This window comes from Neoarius graeffei, chromosome 1, assembly GCF_027579695.1.
Source record: "Neoarius graeffei isolate fNeoGra1 chromosome 1, fNeoGra1.pri, whole genome shotgun sequence".
Classification (NCBI taxonomy): Eukaryota; Metazoa; Chordata; class Actinopteri; order Siluriformes; family Ariidae; genus Neoarius; species Neoarius graeffei.
This window is the reverse complement of record NC_083569.1, coordinates 112,491,559-112,512,309: the sequence shown is the minus strand read 5'-3', so window position 1 is coordinate 112,512,309 and position 20,751 is coordinate 112,491,559. Positions and strand designations below refer to the sequence as shown.

Genomic DNA, 20,751 nt, shown 5'->3' with positions numbered 1-20,751 from the left:
CCACAAGAAGTATCCTTGATGCACTGTGAGCTGTTCATGGCGACTGGAATAGCCTGGCAATAATTGGTCACCCTTGCTTGGCCAGCCTGTTAGAGTCATGTTATAGACTTTGGACAAGATAGGGTCACGGCCTGTCTCCCATGCGATTTCCTCACATGTGACTGGTAACTGGTCCACTTGTGCCATGTGGAACATATCCACTGGTTCCTTGGTGTTTACTGGTGGTGGAGCTTGTAGTGGCAACCGTGAAAGTCCGTCAGCATTTCCATGGTGGTGTGTGCTCTTTTATTCAATGCTGTATGTGTGTGCACTCAGGAACAAAGTCCACCATTGCAGGCGTGCGGCGGTCATTGCTGGTACACCATTAGCTGGATTGAAAATGGACACTAGAGGCTTATAATCTGTGAGGAGGGTAAAGCGTTTGCCGTACAAATACCGATTGAACTTTTTCACTCCCCAGACCAAACTAAGAGCTTCTCTATCAATTTGCACATAGTTACGCTCAGCTGCATTTAGAGATCGTGAGGCAAATGCTATTGGTCGCTCTGTTCCATCAGCAAACCGGTGTGATAGCACTGCTCCAATCCCATATGGGGAAGTGTCACACGCAAGTTTGAGGGGCAGTTGGGGGTCATAGTGTGTTAGCACATTGTCTGATGTGACTAACTGCTTTGCCTGTTTGAAGGTGTTAGGACTGGGACTGTTTTGGCCTCTAGAGGCTGCTGTTATTTCCATCTTATCATTTTTGTTTTGGCCTCTAGAGGCCGCCACTGTGTTTTTGTGTTTGTCTTCATTGCCTCTTTCCTGCCCTGCCCTGTTCCTTAATTAGTGTGTGTATAAATACCCCTCTGTTTGTTCCCTTGTTATGGAGTATTTTTCCTATGCTATGCCTGTTAGTGCTAGTTCCCTCTGTTCCATGTTCCTTGCCTGTCTTTGTGGTTTTTGTACTTTGCTTTCTTTTTGGACCTTTTTGAATTTTGTTTGTACCATTTTTGAGATCTTCTGAGCATTTGCATTTTTGCCTTTTCTTTTCTTATTTTTGGACTTTGCACTTTTGGATATTTTTTATTTTCCCTTTATCTTCTGAGCTTTTGGATTACTTTTGTTTTTTGCCGTGGATTGTACATTTTGTAAATAAACTTTTTGAGACTTTTCTACTTCCGCCTCACGCCTCTGCACTTGAGTCATCCCCCTGGTGGCCTAGTGGGGGGTTTGCTGGATTATCACACCAGCGAACCAGGTTCGAATCCCAGCAAAACCCTAACAGAAAGACTCTGGCCTGACTGACTCAGCAGAGGCTTCTTCATCTGTCTACCTGGCCAACCTTCAGGGAATGATGGCTGCGTTAACACACCTTGGATCCACCATGGACACTCATGGATGGACTCTCGCAAGCCAACGTGAGACCCTTTCTTGCCACGAGGTACTGCTTCAGCAGATTGGGAAAACCCTGGCACAGCTGACTTCTCTGCCCCCATCTCCTCCGCCTGATTCTGCTCCTGCTCCACCATCCGCTCCTGCTCCAGTGCCTCCTGCCATGCTGCCTTCTTCACCTCGTGAACCCAGCCTTCCTGCACCACAGAGGTATGACGGCAAGCACAGTGAGTGTCGAGAGTTCCTTACCCAGTGCCAACTCACCTTTGAGCTTCAGCCTACCACCTACACTACAGATCGCCACAAGATTGCCTTTGTGATAACCTTGTTAGCTGGTAAGGCGCGGGCCTGGGCCACTGCTATCTGGCAGAAACGGGGACCTGAGTGCTCTGATTTCCAGCTGTTTACTGAGGAGATGCTTCATGTCTTCGATCAAGCAGACATCAGTAAAGATGCAGCCAGAAAGCTCATGTCCATCCGGCAACGGGGAAGCGTCGCAGACTACGCCATCTCATTCCGGACGCTCGCAGCAGTAAGTGGATGGAACGAGACTGCCCTGGTGTCAGCCTTCCACCATGGTCTGTCTGACCCCATCAAAGACAGCCTGGCTTCTATCGGATGCCCTAGTGACCTCAAAACACTGATCTCACATTCTACTCGTCTGGACAACAGGATGAGAGAACGCCGCCAAGTCCTGAGCCTCCCCGGCCTCCCTGCCTCAACATGGAGCCCGTCTACCTCCTCCAGTGACTGTCCAGAACCCATGCAAGTGGGTCGTACTCGCCTCTCCGCATCTGAGAGGGAGCGCAGAAGGAGGGACAAGTGCTGCATCTACTGTGGCAAGCCTGGTCACTTCCAAGCATCATGTCCCGAGCTCTCGGGAAAAGGACCACCCCATCCAGCCGAAGGAGGGTTGTGATGGGGCCTACCCTCTCTCCCGGACTTCCTGGCCAAGGAATCTACATCCCGGTTTCCATCTCCTGGGGTGAGTCTGTCCACTCTTGCCAGGCCTTGTTAGACTCAGGGGCGGCTGGAAACTTTATGGATGTTCACTTCGCCCAAAGTATCAATGTCCCGACTGTACCTCTTGAAGTCCCACTGTCTGTGTCTGCCCTGGATGGCCAAGCCTTAGGTGACGGAAGAGTCACCCAAGTAACTTCTCCAGTCTTTCTCCAGTCTCAAGGTCACAAGGAAGAAATATCCCTGCACCTGATTCCTTCACCAGAGTTCCCAGTGATTCTAGGCCTTCCTTGGCTTACCCGCCACAACCCTCGCATAGACTGGGTAACAAGCCAGGTTGTGGAATGGGGCCCTGCATGCCATGCCTCTTGTCTGCTCTCTAGCTCTCCTGTGTCTCCTGCCGAGCCCCCTGATCTCACCGAGCTATCTCAAGTTCCCACAGAGTACTGGGATTTGAAGGAGGTATTCAGCAAAAGCAGGGCCGCCGTTCTTCCTCCGCACCGGGCCTACGACTGTGCCATCGACTTGCTCCCTGGGACTACCCCTCCTCGTGGCAGACTGTTTTCCCTCTCTCAGCCAGAACGCAAGGCCATGGAAGAATACCTCAAAGATGCCCTGGTCTCTGGGTTCATTCGACCCTCCACCTCACCTGCTGGTGCCGGCTTCTTCTTTGTCGGCAAGAAGGATGGGGGGGCTCCAACCATGTATTGACTACATGGGCCTGAATAAGATCACTGTGCGCAACCGATATCCCCTTCCGCTGATGTCCACAGCATTCGACCTGCTCCAAGGCGCCACCGTCTTCACCAAGTTGGACCTATGGAACGCATACCACCTCATCCGTATCCGACAGGGAGACGAGTGGAAGACTGCCTTTAACACCCCGTCTGGGCACTACGAATACCAGGTGATGCCCTTCGGACTCACCAACGTACCAGCTGTTTTTCAGGCCCTAATCAACGACGTCTTGAGGGACATGATTAACCTGTACGTTTTTGTCTACCTCGACGACGACATCCTTATCTTTTCCAAGACCGTGCAGGAGCACCGCCATCATGTCCGCCAGGTTCTCCAGAGGCTGCTACAGAACAATCTGTTCACCAAGGCCCAGAAATGCGAATTTCATGTTCCCGAGGTCTCCTTTCTGGGTTTTATTGTATGGACAGGCCAACTCCAAATGGACCCAGCCAAGACCCTGGCTGTCTGGGACTGGCCCACTCCCAAGTCCGTCAAAGAGGTTCAGCGGTTCTTAGGATTTGCTAACTTCTACCGCAAGTTTATCAGGAACTTTAGTTCTGTAGCAGCACCCATGTCGGACCTCACCAAAGGGAGAGGTGGATCTTATGTCTGGTCTCCTCAGGTGGAAAAGGCATTCAAAGACCTCAAGCACCGCTTCTGCACGGCACCCATTCTGGTCCTCCTGGACACCTCCCAACCATTCATCGTGGAGGTGGACGCCTTGGACAGTGGTGTCAGCGCGGTGCTCTCTCAACGTTTGGAAGGCAAGCTGCACCTCTGCGCATACTTCTCCCACCGCCTGAGTCCTGCAGAGTCCCGGTACGATGTGGGGGATCGAGAACTGCTAGCGGTCAAACTGGCCCTTGAGGAGTGGAGGCACTGGCTGGAGGGAGTGCAACATCCATTCCTGGTTTGGACGGACCACAAGAACCTGGAGTACCTCCAGCAAGCCAAGAGACTGAACCCACGACAGGCTAGGTGGGCCCTGTTTTTCAGTCGGTTTGACTTCACCCTATCGTACCACCCCGGCTCCAAGAACACCAAACCTGACGCACTGTCCAGGCTGTTCTCTGCCACTAACAGGGAGAGTGAAGTCGGGCCTATTATCCCTGTGTCCCGGATTGTGGCCCCTGTCCGCTGGGGTATTGAGGAGGCCATCCGACGAGCCCAACGCCAGGACCCCGGTCCTGGGACGGGGCCACCGGGCCTCTTGTACGTCCCACATCAAGCCCGGGCCAAGGTTCTCCAGTGGGGTCACTCATCCTCTCTCACCGCCCACCCGGGAGCTCGAAGGACCCTGGACTTTTTGAGAAGGCGCTTTTGGTGGCCTAGCATGGAGAAGGAAGTGAGGTCATTCGTCCTTTCCTGTGAAGTGTGCACCAGAAGCAAGAACCCACGACAGCACCCCCAGGGTCTCCTGCATCCTCTGACCATTCCCCGGCGTCCCTGGTCCCACGTGGCAGTCGACTTCATCACGGGTCTCCCCGAGTCACAAGGTAACACTGTCATATTGGTCATAGTTGACAGATTCTCCAAGGCCTGCCGCTTTATACCACTGTGCAAGCTCCCTTCTGCTCTTGAAACTGCTAAGCTATTATTCACTCATGTCTTCCGAGTCTTTGGTCTCCCGCAGGACATCGTCTCAGACCGAGGGCCCCAGTTCTCCTCCCGAGTGTGGCACAGGTTCTGCAAGGTCATCGGAGCCACTGCCAGCCTCTCCTCTGGGTTTCACCCACAGTCCAATGGCCAGACGGAGAGGCTCAACCAGGACCTGGAAACCACCCTGCGAGGCCTGGCTATGGATAACCTGACATCGTGAAGCACCTGGCTGCCATGGGCAGAGTACGCCCACAACACCCTGCAGTCATCAGCCACCAAGCTGTCACCATTCCAGTGCCAATTCGGGTTCCAGCCACCTCTGTTCCCGGACCAGGAGGAGGACGCGGGGGTGCCCTCGGTCAACCAATATGTGAGACGGTGTCACAAGACCTGGAGCAAGGTCAGGAAGACCCTCATCCAGACCTCCAGAACCAACCAGACTCAGGCCAACCGCCATAGAAGACCTGCCCATGCTTTCCACCCTGGGCAGCGGGTTTGGCTGTCCACTAAGGACCTTCCGCTGTGGGTGGAGAACCGCAAGCTTGCTCCTCGCTACATTGGCCCCTTCAAGGTGGTGCGCAGGGTGAACCCTGTCGCCTACCGGCTCCAGTTGCCCCGGACTCTGAGGATCAACCCCATATTCCATGTTTCCCTGTTGCGGCCCATACTTACGTCCATGTATGCCCCTGCCCCTAGGAACCCCCCCCCCCGCATCTTCCAGGGTCAGACTGTGTTCACCGTGCATCGCCTGCTTGACTCCCGCCGGGTCCGCGGCGGGCTTCAATATCTAGTAGATTGGCAGGGCTATGGCCCTGAGGAACGCTGTTGGGTCCCCGCCCAGGACATTCTAGATAAAGGACTATGCCGGGACTTCCATTCGGCCCATCCAGATCGCCCTGGGAACGTCAGGAGACGCTCCTGGGGGGGGGGGGGGGGGGGGGGGTCCTGTTAGGACTGGGACTGTTTTGGCCTCTAGAGGCCACTGTTATTTCCATCTTATCATGTTTGTTTTGGCCTCTAGAGGCTGCCACTGTGTTTGTGTTTGTCTTCATTGCCTGTTTCCTGCCCCACCCTGTTCCTTAATTAGTGTGTGTATAAATACCCCTCTGTTTGTTCCCTTGTCATGGAGACTTTTTCCTATGCTATGCCTGTTAGTGCTAGTTCCCTCTGTTCCATGTTCCTTGCCTGTGTCTTTGTGGTTTTTGTACTTTTGGACCTTTTTGAATTTTGTTTGTACCATTTTTGAGATCTTCTGAGCGTTTGCATTTTTGCCTTTTCTTTTCTTATTTTTGGACTTTGCACTTTTGGATATTTTTTATTTTCCCTTTATCTTCTGAGCTTTTGGATTACTTTTGTTTTTTGCCGTGGATTGTACATTTTGTAAATAAACTTTTTGATACTTTTCTACTTCTGCCTCACGCCTCTGCACTTAAGTCATCCCCCTGGTGGCCTAGTGGGGGTTTGCTGGATTATCACACCAGCGAACCAGGTTCGAATCCCAGCAAAACCCTAACAGAAGGCCTTTTCACATTCTTGAGACCAGTGCTATTTATTCCCATTTTGAAGTAAGCAGTTTATTGTGTGTAGCCCTGAGAAGAGGTTGGGCAGGAATTTTCAGTAATAATTTACCAGGCCCAAGAAAGATCGCAGTTGAGTAACGTTCTGTGGTGGCAGTGCCTTTAAAACAGGATCAGTTTTGTCTTTACATTTATGTAGTCCGTTTTTGTCAATGATATGACCACAGTATTCAATGACATCCTGGAAAAACTCACATTTGGCTTTGTTGGCCCGTAATCCAAAATCATTCAATCTCTTGAGAACTTTTTCCAGATTTTTAAGCTGTGCATCATCAACTCCTGTTATTACTACGTCGTCCAAATAGCACTGTGTATTCGGTATTCCTTGTAGGACTTGTTCCATTGCCTTCTGCCAAATTGCTGGTGCTGAAGCGATGCCAAAGACCAGACGGTTGTACTGATAGAGACCTTTTGAGGTGTTGATGGTCAGGTACTTCTTTGAAGACTCCTCCATCTCCATCTGCAAGTATGCCTGTGCAAGATCAATCTTGGAAAACCGCTTACCCTGGCCCAGTGCTGCAAAGATGTCATCAATACATGGTAAGGGGTATTGTTTAGCTTTCAGGACCGGATTGATGGTTACCTTAAAGTCTCCACAGATACGTACTGAGCCATTTCCCTTGACTACTGGAACTATTGGCGTCGCCCACTCAGCCCAGTCTACTTTGGATAAAATGCCCTCACTTTCAAGTCTCTGGAGTTCATTCTCCACTTTAGGGCGAAGGGCATATGGAACCGGCCGAGCTTTGTGGAACTTGGGAACTGCATTATCATCCAACAGAATCTGTGCTTTCAGGTGCTTTAACGTGCCAATACCATCTTGGAAAACTTTTCCCGCATTTGAGAGTATTTTGTTCCACTTTTCTGTTGTAGAGTGGCTGCTCTGATTTTCAGTGACAGTCGTAGCTTGCATTTCTTTGATCGACTGCCAGTCCAGTTGTATTTCACAAAGCCATTCACGTCCAAACAGGGTCGCACCTCCTCTCTCAATAACATACAGGGGCAACACATGCTGTTGATCATCATATTGGACAGTCACTGAGATCAGTCCCATTGGTGTTATCCGCTCCCCAGTGTATGTTTTGAGCATTACAGCAGCAGACTGCAATTTTAGACGTGAGAAGTGTGCCTGATAATCTTTGTTGGAGATCACTGACAAGGCAGATCCAGTGTCCAATTCCATAGTCAGAGTCACTCCTTCCACTTTGGGTGAAACCCATATGATTCCCCTGTTTGGTCTTTTTAGTGAACATACATCAAAGCAAACTAGGTCTTGGCTAACGTCTGTGTCAGAAGAGCAAGTTTCAATGTCATGCATATCTTGATTTTTATCCGTACGTTTGGTGAACTTCTTCCCTGTCACTTTTGTTTTGCACATTTTCTGTATGTGACCTGTTTTCTGGCATTGTCTGCATTCTTTATCTTTAAACCAACAATCAGTTGGAGTGTGGGACTTCTTTCCACACCGAAAGCATGAAACATTCCTCTGTTGTCTCTTGTCTATTTTATGTACGCTGCATTCTTGTGCCATCTGCTGTTGGAGTTCCATAGCACCTTTAGCAGCAGCTTCCATTGAAGTGGCTATTTCAATTGCACGTTGGAACATCAGCTCTCGCTCTGTTAACAGTCTTTTCTGTATATTTTCATTGTGCAGCCCACATAAAAATCTATCTCATAATGAATCTGACAAATTTCCTCCAAAATGACAATGCTCAGCCAATCTTCTAAGCTCAGCCACAAACTCTGCAATTGACTCAGTCTTAGGCTGATTTCGTTCGTGAAATCTAAAACATTCAGCAATTACGAGTGGCTTAGGATTCAGATGATTCTGTAACACTTCAACAATGTCTTTGTAAGCCTTTTCAGCTGGTTTGATAGGCGCCAGGAGGCTACATAGCAAGTTATAAGTCTTAGCTCCCATTACACTAAGCAGTACAGCTACCTTTTTTCCTTCTGGAATGTCATTTGCAACACAGTACTGATCCAGTCTTTTGACGTATGTTGTCCAATCTTCCAATGCACTATCAAAACTGTCCATTTTTCCAATTCCCCCTGCCATAGTTCGTTTGTTTCCCATTTCGTTTTCTTGTCTTTCAGTCATTTATTCATGTTAGCCATCAGCTAGCTTCATCAGCAGTCAGCTTGAACACTCACGACTCCCATCTGTATGGATGCTTGTTCTTCTCCCTCGTGAAGTTTTCCACTTCCCTCGCGCGTAAAGAAGGCGAGCTCTGATGAGTGTCCAGTAATGTTATCTTGCAAATCCTCGTCGCCAGTTGTTGTGTATGTCACTATTACATGCATACATTCAACCTTAAGTGCTACTACAATGATGCACGTATGCAGTCGATTCCTTTTTTATGAGCTCGTAGCTCTCTTTACTGAACTCATCACTGTTACATTCAAATGCGCATGCCCATACACCATCCACCACTATCAATGTGCAACAACATAGACCGGTAGGGTAAAAATATAGGTCCTAAAATCCCCTACATAACACCCTTATTCATTTATTTTGGCTTTGCCCTTATTCAAAACTTTTGTGGCGTAAGCTTACTCGTCTTATTATCGACTCCATACACTCAGACTTTAGTCTGAAATGGGAGAATGTCTTGTTTGGCTTTTATGATAGCAGAAATCTTGTCTCTCATTTTTATTTGATTAATTTGTTAATAATATTGACAAAATACTACATTCATAAGTCTAAATTTCAGAATAAAAAAACTAATTTTACAGAACTTTTAGATTAGATTAGATTAGATTAGATTAGATTAAAGTATGGACATTAAACAGCATGTAACCACAATTTCTAGCAGCAATAATAAGAAGGCTGTAAAAACACAAACACTTTTTGTGTTATACAAAGTGTGATGATGTTTTTTGTTTTTGTTTTTGTGTTAATTTATTTTGTAATGTACATCCCCTTGGTGTAGTTGCACCAATGCTATTGTATTGTATACTCTTTGTATACTGTTTGTATACTTGATTTGATCGAATAAAAAATATTGATTAAAAAAAGACTTCCCTATGGAGATGTACAGCGCGTAAATGCAAAAATCACAGGGAAAAAATTTACCGAGTTCATCTTCATTTACCGTACGATAAGTCGGTATATCGAATATCACAACAGGCTGATTTAAAACATTATAGAATAACATGGAATTGCAATAATTATGCAATATTTTATTCACACCCCTCCTAACTTCAAACCTGTTGAAAAAAGTGAAAAATTTATGACACACCTCTTGCTGTAATTCTGACTTCATTACTGTAGTCTGTGTAATAGTAGTTGTAGTATGTGTTAGACCTGAGTGCTCCACACCGATACACGGTTTCTCCTGCAGTATCAACTGTCACTCTGAGTGTGTTGGTGTTTGTAGCTCCAATGTTCACATACTGCAAATTCGGATTCTTTTTGTACCAGACAAACTCCCATCCAGTCCCCTGCTGCAGCTCACAGCTCAGAGTGATGGTGTCTCCAGTGTAGACGGAGCTCTGAGGATTCACTCTCACAGTCGGTTTGGGTTTTTCTGTTGGTATGAATTGATGAAGGTGTCAGAGCTGCTTTTCACTTCACAACAGAAGCAAAAGATTCACTGTGTTCATTAAATGCTTAAATAAATATTTCTAATATAAATGTCTAAAATAAATATTTATATTTAACATTTGATCATTATACTGCAAACACATTATAAAACCCAGAGGCTTCTGCAAAAGACATGATGATGATTCTTGTGAAAGAAATTGGTGCCGACGAGACAAACTAAACAAACAGGGACTTAGTTACTGACAGCTCAAAATCTGAACCCTAAAAAATAATGGAAACATATTCAATTAAAACAAAAAACCCACAGACTGACCTGATACAGTCAGTGTAACAGCATCACTGATCTCTGAATCCTGTCCTCTGCAGGTGTAGGAACCACGGTCAGAGTCACCAACAGGACAGAGACACAACTCCTGGTTTGTGTAGAGTCCAAAGACTATATGTCCTCCCTCTGTGGAGAGTGGATCTGTATTTTTATACCATCTGTATGACTGCTGAGTGTCTTGTCCTCCCTGTGTGTCACATCTGAGAGCAACATACTCTCCAATGAACACATGTGTATCAGCGTTTATGGACACCACAGCTTTAACTCTCCCTGTAATAATAATAAATAATCACTGTTGCTGAAAATGTCCATAAATTAATTCCCAAGTGTACAGAGGGGTAAAGAGTCATCTTAACAATTATGAAGAATCTAATTTCACATGAACTCAAGATGCATCAGTACCATTTTTTTCAGACTGAGTATGAGCAAATAGTTTTGGCACTTCTTGATACAGACAATAAAATGTTGCCTCATTAGCACTGAACTAGAAGTTCATGTGCTACATATCTGAGTAAATCTAAAATATTCCTTGACCTGACTTGCCAGTCAAGTTAGAAAAATAATAGAAAAAAAAATACTCTAGTGTGGTGTGATTTGGCCTGATGTGAAGCAGAGGGCTCTGGTTTATACTTTGTACCTTCAGCAGCAGCAGCACACTCATTGTGTATCTTATGTACATCCAGAACATTTAAAAACAACATACACAAGATACAAGAACCAAAAAAATCTCTGTCAAGTTTCCAAGTCAAACTATAAAATGTTTAATGTCACTGTGCATAAAAATCACTAAACACACTGATGCACTCTGTCTCTAAGGGAACTTTCCTCTGCTGTCGTGATTATTGTCATGACCTGCGTCTCAAATCTAAAATTCAGACCTTATATTCAAAAAGTATTTACTAATCTAGAAAATCCTGATGGCTGGTCCACAAAACAGACCTTTTGACCTTCCCAAGCTACTTTGAGTGTTTCCTAAGGTCATACAGTCAATAAAAAACAATTGCTTTGAAATTTCGCTCGTGTTATCTACCTTGGCTTATCCCATCACTTCATTCACTCATGTTTGCTAGTTATAATATCAGTACAATAAGCTCGCTTAAACATCAAAATGAGCAACATACTGAAAAACTGAGAGAATTTCCTGCTGAGGGTCTGTTAGAAGAGTTTACAGCAGAACAGGACATGACTTTGCTGCAGAACTGTAAAGAGATTCAGGTGTGTGTTGGAAAGTGAATGTGTGTTCATGAGGCTTGACTGTCATGTCCAAAACTGTCAATCAGCTCATCAACCACACCCTGATCTCATTGCATCACTCCTGTGGAGGGCGGCCCCATGCGGACAGTTGGGGGTCACGCCTGGAGGATGCTCTGGACTCTTGCAGTGGTGCTTTTGTGGCTGGGGACTGCAGTTGACTTGCTGACTTGGGGACTGCAGTTGTCGTGAACGGTTTTGCGCTCGGGTTTCTATCGGTGGGGGGTTTACAGCATCAATGAAGCTGACTTTATGTTAGGACTGTTAATGTTATAGTCATGTTGTCTGTTGTTGCCCGGATGGGGATGGGTTCCCTTTTGAGTCTGGTTCCTCTCGAGGCTTCTTCCTTGTGTTGTCTGAGGGAGTTTTTCCTTGCCACCATCACCACAGGCGTGCTCATTGGGGATAGATTAGGGATAAAATTAGCTCATATTTTAAGTTGTTCAAATTCTGTAAAGCTGCTTTGCAACAATGTGTATTGTTAAAAGCACGATACAAATAAACTTGACGTGACTTGACCCTGTTTTATCACCAAATAACACCAGTAAAATTCATTGATCATGAGACAAGATGTTGAAGTAGATATCAGGGTCCATTTTTAAATATGACAGAACACTGTTGCTGAAAATAATTGGGGTGAGATGTACCGTAACTTAAAATGGAAGTTTGACACTTTTTCCATTGAGTAACATAGAAATGGGCGGGGTTACAACTGTACTGCAGCCAGCCACGAGAAGGCTTCAGAGACATTTTGGATTTACTTTTGAATCCCTGTTACTATAACAACCCATATATATCACCTGGCTTTATCTGTTCATACTGGAGCATTTTTAGTTCTAGTATTGATGAACCTCTAAAGTAAAGGGATTTTTATGTCGAATTAAAGAACCACAGTGAAACTCATGTAAAACTATGCATTCACATCAGAATTTTTGTTGGTCATTGTTTTCTTATTTTATTACCATTATTTATCTGCAATGAACATAATTCTTGTGAATGATTATTAATCAGCTAGCAACAAATTCTACACAACCTTTATAGCCCCATTAGAAAGAGAAATTTACACAATATAAAGGATCAAGTGTATACAGTATACGTAAATCACCTTGAACATGGGCCACTGGTATCAGTGAAACCAGCACTAAAAAGGGAACAGAAACAGAAAACATGACGTAAATCTGAAAATTATTCAGTATGTTCATGGAAACAGCACATTGTAGACACAAAAGATTCAATCTTATTCAGAAAATCTAAACTACCAGCTGTAAGAAATACAAAAGTCACTATTCTGCTCATTAATGCCTTTATTTAATGAAAATTGCTTTATTTAAAGCAAATTATTACAGTAAAAGTGTGATAATCTCAGCACTGGGGCATAAACCCATGTCCTAATGACACAAACTCATCACTCAGGACATTCAGACTGCAGATGAAGAACTTTATAACCCACCACTCACTCTAATGAAGACACAAAGAGAACATTTACTCACAGAGTATCACCGGGAGTGGACTGAGCCCCATCCTGTAACTCTAATGACTGACTGAATGAGGTGTGGTGTGTGTTCAAGTCTCAACACTTCCTGTGGTTTCTCGCTGTCAATCACACTACAAGGAAAGAAAGAGAGGATGAGTGTATCCCAGATCTTTAACTTCTCTTTTAGTGTGTGCAGGCACTGTATCTGCTCTTCCTTCCTCTTTCCAGAAAAATCTTCAATACTTTGTTTTTCTCAAACTCTCACATACAAAAAAAGAGCACACAGTAGGGAGTCCACTGCATTAAATCAAGAGAAGCTTAAAGCTTGACAAGCTACAAATTTTAGGTCGCTCATCTTTCATTCAACCTCAAGCTCCTTTGAGTTTAGTGTTTAATTTTCAGAGCATTGTTGGGATATTTATGAATGTTAGTTTCAAAATTATGTGGCCATCTAAGTCAATCCATCCATCCATCCATTATCTGTAGCCGCCCCTAGTAACAATTTTATGTTCCCAGAACGTTCTGGGCACGTACGCCTTTGGTTGCCTATACGGTGCATATACGTTAGGTTTGGTTGCCACTTGGTTGCCACGTGGTTGCCATGGAAAGTTTTTCTGACGTTGCCCAAACGTTTCCTGTTGGTTACAACAACAACCTTCCCCTGCCCTTCCCCTAACCTTGCTGGTTGCATGTTTGGTTCCCTGAATGTTAGCCTAACGTCCCCCTGACGTTGTAGAATGTTATGTTTTGGTTAGATTTTGCTTTCAACTAATTAGCAACATCAACACAACTGCTAGCATATCTACATGAGAAAACTCAGTGATGAATGAACAGGCAAATTTGGCAGGTCTTGAAAGTTTAATGAGATAAAATATCAATAACAAATTTGAATAAAAAAAGTTTGAAAATAAAAAATAAAATAGAAAAGTTTCTGAAAGTGTAACAGTGCATTCAATAAAACAATCATATATACAAAACAGAATAAAATAGAAAAGTTTCTGAAACGGTGCATTCAATAAAACACATTCAAAACAGAATAAAATAGAAATAACAGTTTTTTAAAGTGTAACTGTGCATTCAATAACAAACAAAATAGAATTTAAAAAAAAATCACTTCACAAAAAATAGAATAAAAATCACTGTTCACAATTCAATTGTCCATCCGTTGCTGCTGACCAGCTGATCTGAAAAGAAAAAGGAACAAAATGTTTAAAAACAAGAACAAGGAGCACATGTCCACAAAAGCATGATAAACCACCCTACTACCAACCACGAAATTTCTGTGATTGCACCAAATTAGAGAGCAGAAGTATACCGTCTGTGTGGTGCAAATTTTAGAGTCTGCCCAAGGCATTCCTCCACTTCAGCTTCCGTATGGCCAGGAAATTTTTTGACACATGCAGCTAGAAGGCAAAATAAAGGAAAGTTACACATCAAAACCTAGTCAGTCAAGCATGGCATAAAAGTGATGTGATCAATATATAAACACTTACCCTTTATAATCTTGCACAGAATGAGGTCATCAAAGGACATTTTGGCCCGTCTGCCCCGCAAGCTGTACTGGGCGAGTACCTCATTATTTGCCGCTCGGCGTAGCATACGGTGAATGGCTGCCCCTAAACCTGCCCCTCTGACAGTTTCAAGAAAATGTTGCTGTAAAAAAATAAAAATAATTATACAATGAAAATTACTGTAGCGAGCTTGATAGATAGATAGATAGATTTACCATCTTGTTCCTCTTGTCTGGTTGTTCCAGACTCCTATCCAACTCCAGCGGCTCCATCACCATGCTGCATGGTTTAGCCAACACCACATCATCTTGCTGGAGTTGAGGCGTGTGTGTCGGGGCGTTGGTCTCCACCAATGACTCGATCTTGTCAAACCTAGCCTCGAGCCTCCGCATCAAGCGACTCATGTGGGCCTCTGTGACTATGGGAACAAATGTGATGGAAGTTGTAATTTATAATGTACTTTCCTGAGTGAGTGAACTAGTTAGTGTGTATAAAAGTACTTACTTCTCTCAAACATGGCTGCGATAGCCGAGACACCCTGTCCGTCATGAAGTGCCCGGCTGCTGGCTGAAGTTTTCAAAAAGAAAATATTAGTTTTCCTGTTCATGATTTTGTATTCCAACATCTGTAAATGGGAACTTGAAAGCAACTGTACCTTGAACAGAGTCAAAAGAGGTTTCCAGTGATTCTTGGAGGTGCCTGGTTGACTGAATTGGGTGAAGTGCCCGGCTGCTGGCTGAAGTTTTCAAAAAGAAAATGTTAGTTTTCCTGTTCATGACTTTGTATTCCAACATCTGTAAATGGGAACTTGAAAGCAACTGTACCTTGAACAGGGTCAACAGGACTTGGGCTAGGGTGGTGAGGACTGGCTCCAGTCCCAGCTGGTGTTGACCCTGAAAAGATGGTGCATATGGATGTTAAGTCATTTATTGGGGGGGGGGGGTGTCTTATACATGGTATTCGCAAAAGAAGAACCTATGATAATACATTAGACATTTACAAATAAATTGAAAAACACTTACATTGTGGTGGTAAGGGCATTGGGTCCTGCTGACCTGAAAAGAGCACACAAACATCAGATCAGTCACGTAATATACACCGGTTATTCATCATGAATGTTAGCTCCAAGCTATGAATGATGATTTGGGAACTGTTAACTTACACACAGGGCTTCCAGCCACAGTCCGAGTCTTGGGTTGCTTCTTGGTTGCTGCTACCACTGGAGCAGAATCATCTGGAAGGAAAGACCATACAATGTGCAATGTAAATTTCTTGAAAATTACTTGAAAATGAACACTGAATTGAGTAACTAATGTTGTCATTAGTGAAGAGAGCTTACCATCAGAAGATTCGGAGACAAACCTCCTTGGGCACTTACACTGCCTTATTGCAAAAGTGTTCACATCATCCTCTGTCTCAACACTTGAGGACTCCATCAATTGCAAACACTTCTGTTCAGCTTTGGCGTATGAATCTATGGAAAATGACTTTTAGTCAGTAGCACAAAAAAAAAAAAGTGCTGCCATAGAGAGAACAATTCAGTATATTCTATGTAGTGCATAGCAGCGATAGCTCACCTGTTTCGTACCAGGTTTTCTTAACGGGATGTTTGGCCCAAGTTGTATTTGGTGCTCGGCACTTCACAACATGCAATCGCACATTGTGTGTCGTCCAGTAGCAGACCATGCCATGCTAAAAATATATATAATTAAAAATTAATTTTATATATATATAGTGCGATTTGCTGGGGGGGGATGGTGGGGATCATCCCCCCCTCTGGTTTTTATCTCTGCTGAAAAAAAATCCTCGGGGACAACCCCGTCAATAAAACAAACAAACCAAAAAAAAAGTTGACATGACAGGCATGTTGTGAGACAGTTTTCTATGGTCTACATTGCACTCACTTTCAAAATGACCTGAAGTGGCAGCTTTGACGTTCATGAACGTCTAGGGTTGCCAACCTTCCCGTATTGGGTGGGACATCCCATTTTTTGGGGTAATTTTAATTTGTCCCGTCAGGTACAGATCCTGCCCCTCACTCCAATGCTGTGGTGTAAATCGCGTAATTGCCGTGAGAAGCGCTATTACCGCGAGTCGCGGTCATCTGCGATTTAAAACCATTCACTGTTGCCATATCCTGAATTTTTAAGCTATACTGACAAAACAGGCATCAAATTAAACTAGAGCAGATGGTGCAGCCAGTGGATACAGCCTAACTGTTCGATAAGGATAGCAGATAGCTTAAAAAAAAAAAAAACCTTCCGAAACAGGATAGACCTCAGCCTATAGTAGGGGAGCTTTTCTGCCTCACTCCTGCCTTTGTGATGTCTTTCTCTCTTCTTCTTCTGCTATGAAGCATTGCAGAAGGTTCTTAGGGTTTTCAAATGGACAATTAAGCAAATATCAGGGTTTTACAGCTACAGCAAATACTTTTTCAGTTTGACATTGCCTTCATAAATATGGCCTGATGAATTATTTGGCCAAAGTTTAAAATAGAAAAATGAGACAATAATATTAGAATTGTTTGTTATTTTGCATTAAGTTACTTAAAAATATCCATTAATTGGTCTATTAATTTTTAAAAGCTCTATTTTAGAAATGAATTTGTAGTGGCCTACATTTGAAACCCTCACCTAAAGGCGAATCGGTACTGTAACTATTTTGGGGTGCTGGGGTGCGTGTACAGGGCCTGTACCGGTACTTGTCCGCACCCGGAACAAAGTGTCCCTCATTTGGATATGAGAAAGTTGGCAACCCTACGAACATCCCCAGCAAATAGATATATTGTAGATAATCAGAGTGTGAACGTGGATTTAGCGCCATGAATCACATCCTTACTGATGAGCGCAACAGAATGAATGTATCCACACTGACAGCCTTCTTTTCCTCGCTGTCAATGGGCCAGACGTGCGTTCCTTCCCTGCTGAGAAATTCGCAGAAATGTGGATTAAAGAAGGGCGAAACGCGGCGGATAGCGCACCGACGGGAAAGCAGAAAAGGCCACATGAACATCAGAGCAAACTGTTCACATGTATTTTAGTGATTTTCGAGTCACTGTCCATTTAATCCGGAGGGAGAGAAACATCACAGCAACGCGACAAGCAATGCGAACTTTGTTGTGTGTTAGTGTTCGTGTATTTAGTCAGAGAGATAGGAAGATGAATTTACTATCTCTGGTTTAGTGTTCGTTTTCATTTAGTGTTATTCATTTGATATCATCGGATGTTATTGAGCTGTTAGCCTATTGTTACCTTAATTTTGTGACGTTTCATGATTAAAAAAAAAAATCCCCCTTCTGGTTTTTTGACAAATCGCACCATATATTATATATATATATATATATATATATATATATATATATATATATATATTTGCTATCAAAAGTATATAGGCATATATGTAAGCATACATATTTGCTATGTATCGACAAAAAAAAAAAAAAAAAGACTCGTATCTCAGAAGTGTGTCCAAGCCATGAAGATGGCACAACCTCAATAGCATTGTCTGTGAACTCATCTGTGAAAACAAAGGCATCATTAGCAACTTTCCTTGACCACAAACGTTTGAGACATATTTGCAAAACAGACGGAATTCTCCTTTAAGGTATAACCACAACCAGAAAGAAATCACAAATTACCTTTTCGAAAGTAGAGTACTTGAACGGAAGCAGGCTTCAGTACTTCCAACAGAGACGTTTGCTTCCAAATCCAAGTTCCGGGTAGTGACTTTACTACACGCACCTACGTCCTCTTATCCATCTGTCCAGCCAATGAGGAGTGTTCGTTTTGCGTCACATGCCGTTGCGTCAGGCAACCTGACCAATCAACAACTTACAGTGGCTAGGTCTCGTTTCTTCCTGTAGACCCCATGGGAACAAATCCAATGGATAAGGGAATCTGAACTATAAAATAAGTTACTTATTTTATAGTTCAGATTCCCTTATCCATTGGATTTAATACATGATGATTATTAACTTTTATGACAACCCTTCACACCAACAAAGTGTTGTTTTTCAACAGACAGTAAAAGTTACGTTACGTTTTCTGTGCAACCTCTGAACTACAATGCTTGTCTCGTGCTATATTCTAAACTCCAAGCAGTGTGGTTTGAGTGAGCTAGGCTAACAGAGTACTGCAGTAAACGTGTTGCTGATCTTTGCAGCCTACAAAAGTAGGCCATCACATGAGGTTTTATCCACCAACATACTATATTTCGTCAAATAATACATGGGGAAATCCGTACTGCTGTTATGCCGCCGTTCTGAGGCACAAATACACAGACATTTTAACAGAGAACACCGTCACCTACACGACATGTATATCGATATGGGGTAATCATGCGTAACCTCGGCGCTATGGCGTTAGCCATGCTAAGGTATGCTACATAGCATTATATCGGCGTGCTAAATCACAACAAAGGTGAAAGAATTATGTACAAGTTCTTTGTCAGATGGGAGACTGGAAAAGACGTGTTTTAGAGATACCAACAACGATTCACTTCGTATAATGTGACCGGAGATGGTTGCACGCATAGCAGCTAACTGCTAGGTGAATACTATTCACATTTATACAGAATAAAATAACACATTACCTGATCGCACGTACTGTAAATCCAGATAACGTACACTGGCGCTGGTAGTTCTAAATCCAACAAGGAGACTCGGTGAAATTTTCAAATAGCTAAATAAAAGGGCTATCGTAGCATCCATTAAGTCCGCCATTTTGTTATTTGCCTTAGAGCTGTTTGAAAGCACAGAGAATTCTGGGTAATGTGCAGGATGATGATGCATCGAAGCTACCTAGCTGGACTTTTATTTTTAGAAAATAAGAGGAGAAGAGAAGTGGATTTTTGTATTGCAGCAGATTTTGTTAGTGGTACAGGGTGGATTTGGTTGTTGTTGGGACAAAGTACAAATAAGTTGATCAATGGAGCTGGGTGTGAGTGAGTTGGGGCAACAATAGTACCAGAAGTATGTGCATGAGAAAATGTAGTTGGGGCAACAATAGGGATAATGTACCAGAAGTATGTGCATGAGAAAATGTAGGCATTATTGTAATGCAGCATGTTTTGAGGGCGAAATGTGTGACCACAACTTAAAGGTCAAACTTTTGTTGCTGCTCTGCCATATTATCAGGAGCCAATTTGCACCACACAAGACTGTGCACCAAGTCACAACGACCCATTGCCAAACCATGTTCACCCTCTTCATATGATATATGCTGCAGCCTGCTCATTACAGATCACTTGAATTCCACAAAAAACATCACCACTTACAATCCAAACAAATTTAGCCTATAAGTTTATTTCTGCAAATCAGCCACACTCTGCCCACATTGCACTAACTAGAAAAACATTTAACCTGTCCATTTTTGCTTTCACCATTCCCTTCTTGCCCAGTAAAATATCTTTTACATTTAACACTCAAAATGCTTCCTTTCCTTCGTTCTTAATGGGGTCTCCTGGAATTGAATTGGAGTCGCCTGAAATAACCAATAGAAGGAAAATACTGAAAATAAAAATGTTCAACTAATTATGTTATATATTACAAATAAAATGCTATATATCAGCTTTGAAAAGAAAACATCCACATAACTGAAGGCTAGGCTGCTGATCAAAATATAGAATATGTGACACTGTGCAATCTCTATAAAATCTAAAAAATGTGTATGGGGTCAAAATTGGTGATGTAAAAATGGGGTCCCAGGCCAAAAAAGGTTGGCAACCACTGCTTTAGACAGTCAAAACACATTACTCAGGAATGTACATGGGTTTGTCGCCTATTTTTGTGAAAATTTCCTTGCAATTCAACACAGACTACTCACAACTCAACATAGACTAGCCTATTTATCTGGCCTAGTATGCACACATTTCTGTTGACCATATGGTGTTTTCAATGTGTGAGGGTTGGATTCCAAACCAAAATGGCATGACATAACAATGCATAACAAAAGGAAAGTTATATGTGACAGTTTACTATGGCAAAAAAAAATAGGCTACAAGTACAAAAGAGGTTGAAATAAAAGATTAAAAGATAATTTAGCCAGCATCAGGAAAAGCAGATAGTATAGTTCTCAGAACAACAAAAAAAACAACCAAACATAACGTTGTGTGGAGGTTATAGTGTAACCAAATGATAACGTTTCAGTTGGTTAGTTACCTCAACGTTTCGGGGACGTTTGGCTTCGTTAGGTTTATGCATAACCATGAGGAAACGTTCTCTAAATGTTAGTTGTTGGTTACGTTCTAACAAACCTTTAGAGAACCATAGGCTAACGGTACATTAACGTTCTGTGTTAATAGGGGCTTATCCTGTGCAGGGTCGCGGGCAAGCTGGAGCCTATCCCAGCTGACTACGGGTGAGAGGTGGGGTACACCCTGGACAAGTCACCAAATCA

At 43.4% G+C, this 20,751-nt stretch overlaps 2 protein-coding genes and 1 long non-coding RNA gene across 3 annotated transcripts in view; all 3 read right to left on the bottom strand.

Annotated features, from left to right (window-relative positions):
- Nucleotides 1-20,751, bottom strand: part of LOC132885935 (titin-like) — a 605,367-nt gene that overhangs the window by 10,335 nt on the left and 574,281 nt on the right. Inside the window, exons 17-18 of the mRNA XM_060920468.1 lie at nucleotides 12,477-12,512; nucleotides 10,109-10,390 (exon numbers count right to left, since the gene is read on the bottom strand). Of these exons, the coding sequence (XP_060776451.1) occupies nucleotides 10,109-10,390; nucleotides 12,477-12,512 (318 nt within the window). The remainder of the gene's footprint in view (nucleotides 1-10,108; nucleotides 10,391-12,476; nucleotides 12,513-20,751) is intronic.
- On the bottom strand, nucleotides 13,936-16,052 carry LOC132882080 (uncharacterized). The gene is made up of 11 exons (XM_060915313.1): nucleotides 15,934-16,052; nucleotides 15,696-15,830; nucleotides 15,519-15,590; nucleotides 15,379-15,411; nucleotides 15,181-15,249; nucleotides 15,012-15,092; nucleotides 14,861-14,923; nucleotides 14,572-14,774; nucleotides 14,339-14,498; nucleotides 14,161-14,248; nucleotides 13,936-14,029 (listed from the first exon to the last, which is right to left on the bottom strand). The coding sequence occupies exons 1-11, from the start codon at nucleotides 16,040-16,042 to the stop codon at nucleotides 13,996-13,998; spliced, it is 1,047 nt and encodes a 348-aa protein (XP_060771296.1). The 5' UTR covers nucleotides 16,043-16,052; the 3' UTR covers nucleotides 13,936-13,995.
- On the bottom strand, nucleotides 17,790-19,824 carry LOC132882116 (uncharacterized). Its single transcript, XR_009654105.1, has 3 exons — nucleotides 18,947-19,824; nucleotides 17,994-18,212; nucleotides 17,790-17,872 (listed from the first exon to the last, which is right to left on the bottom strand). It is a non-coding gene; the product is annotated as an uncharacterized LOC132882116 (long non-coding RNA).

Coding starts and splice junctions, on each gene's coding strand:
- LOC132882080 (XM_060915313.1), bottom strand. CDS start 16,042: ATGGTCTGCTACTGGACGACACACAATGTGCGATTGCATGTTGTGAAG. Junction 14,924..15,011: donor CTCTTTTGACTCTGTTCAAG/GTACAGTTGCTT, acceptor TGAAAACTTCAG/CCAGCAGCCGGGCACTTCAT. Junction 14,775..14,860: donor CGCAGCCATGTTTGAGAGAA/GTAAGTACTTTT, acceptor TTGTTCCCATAG/TCACAGAGGCCCACATGAGT.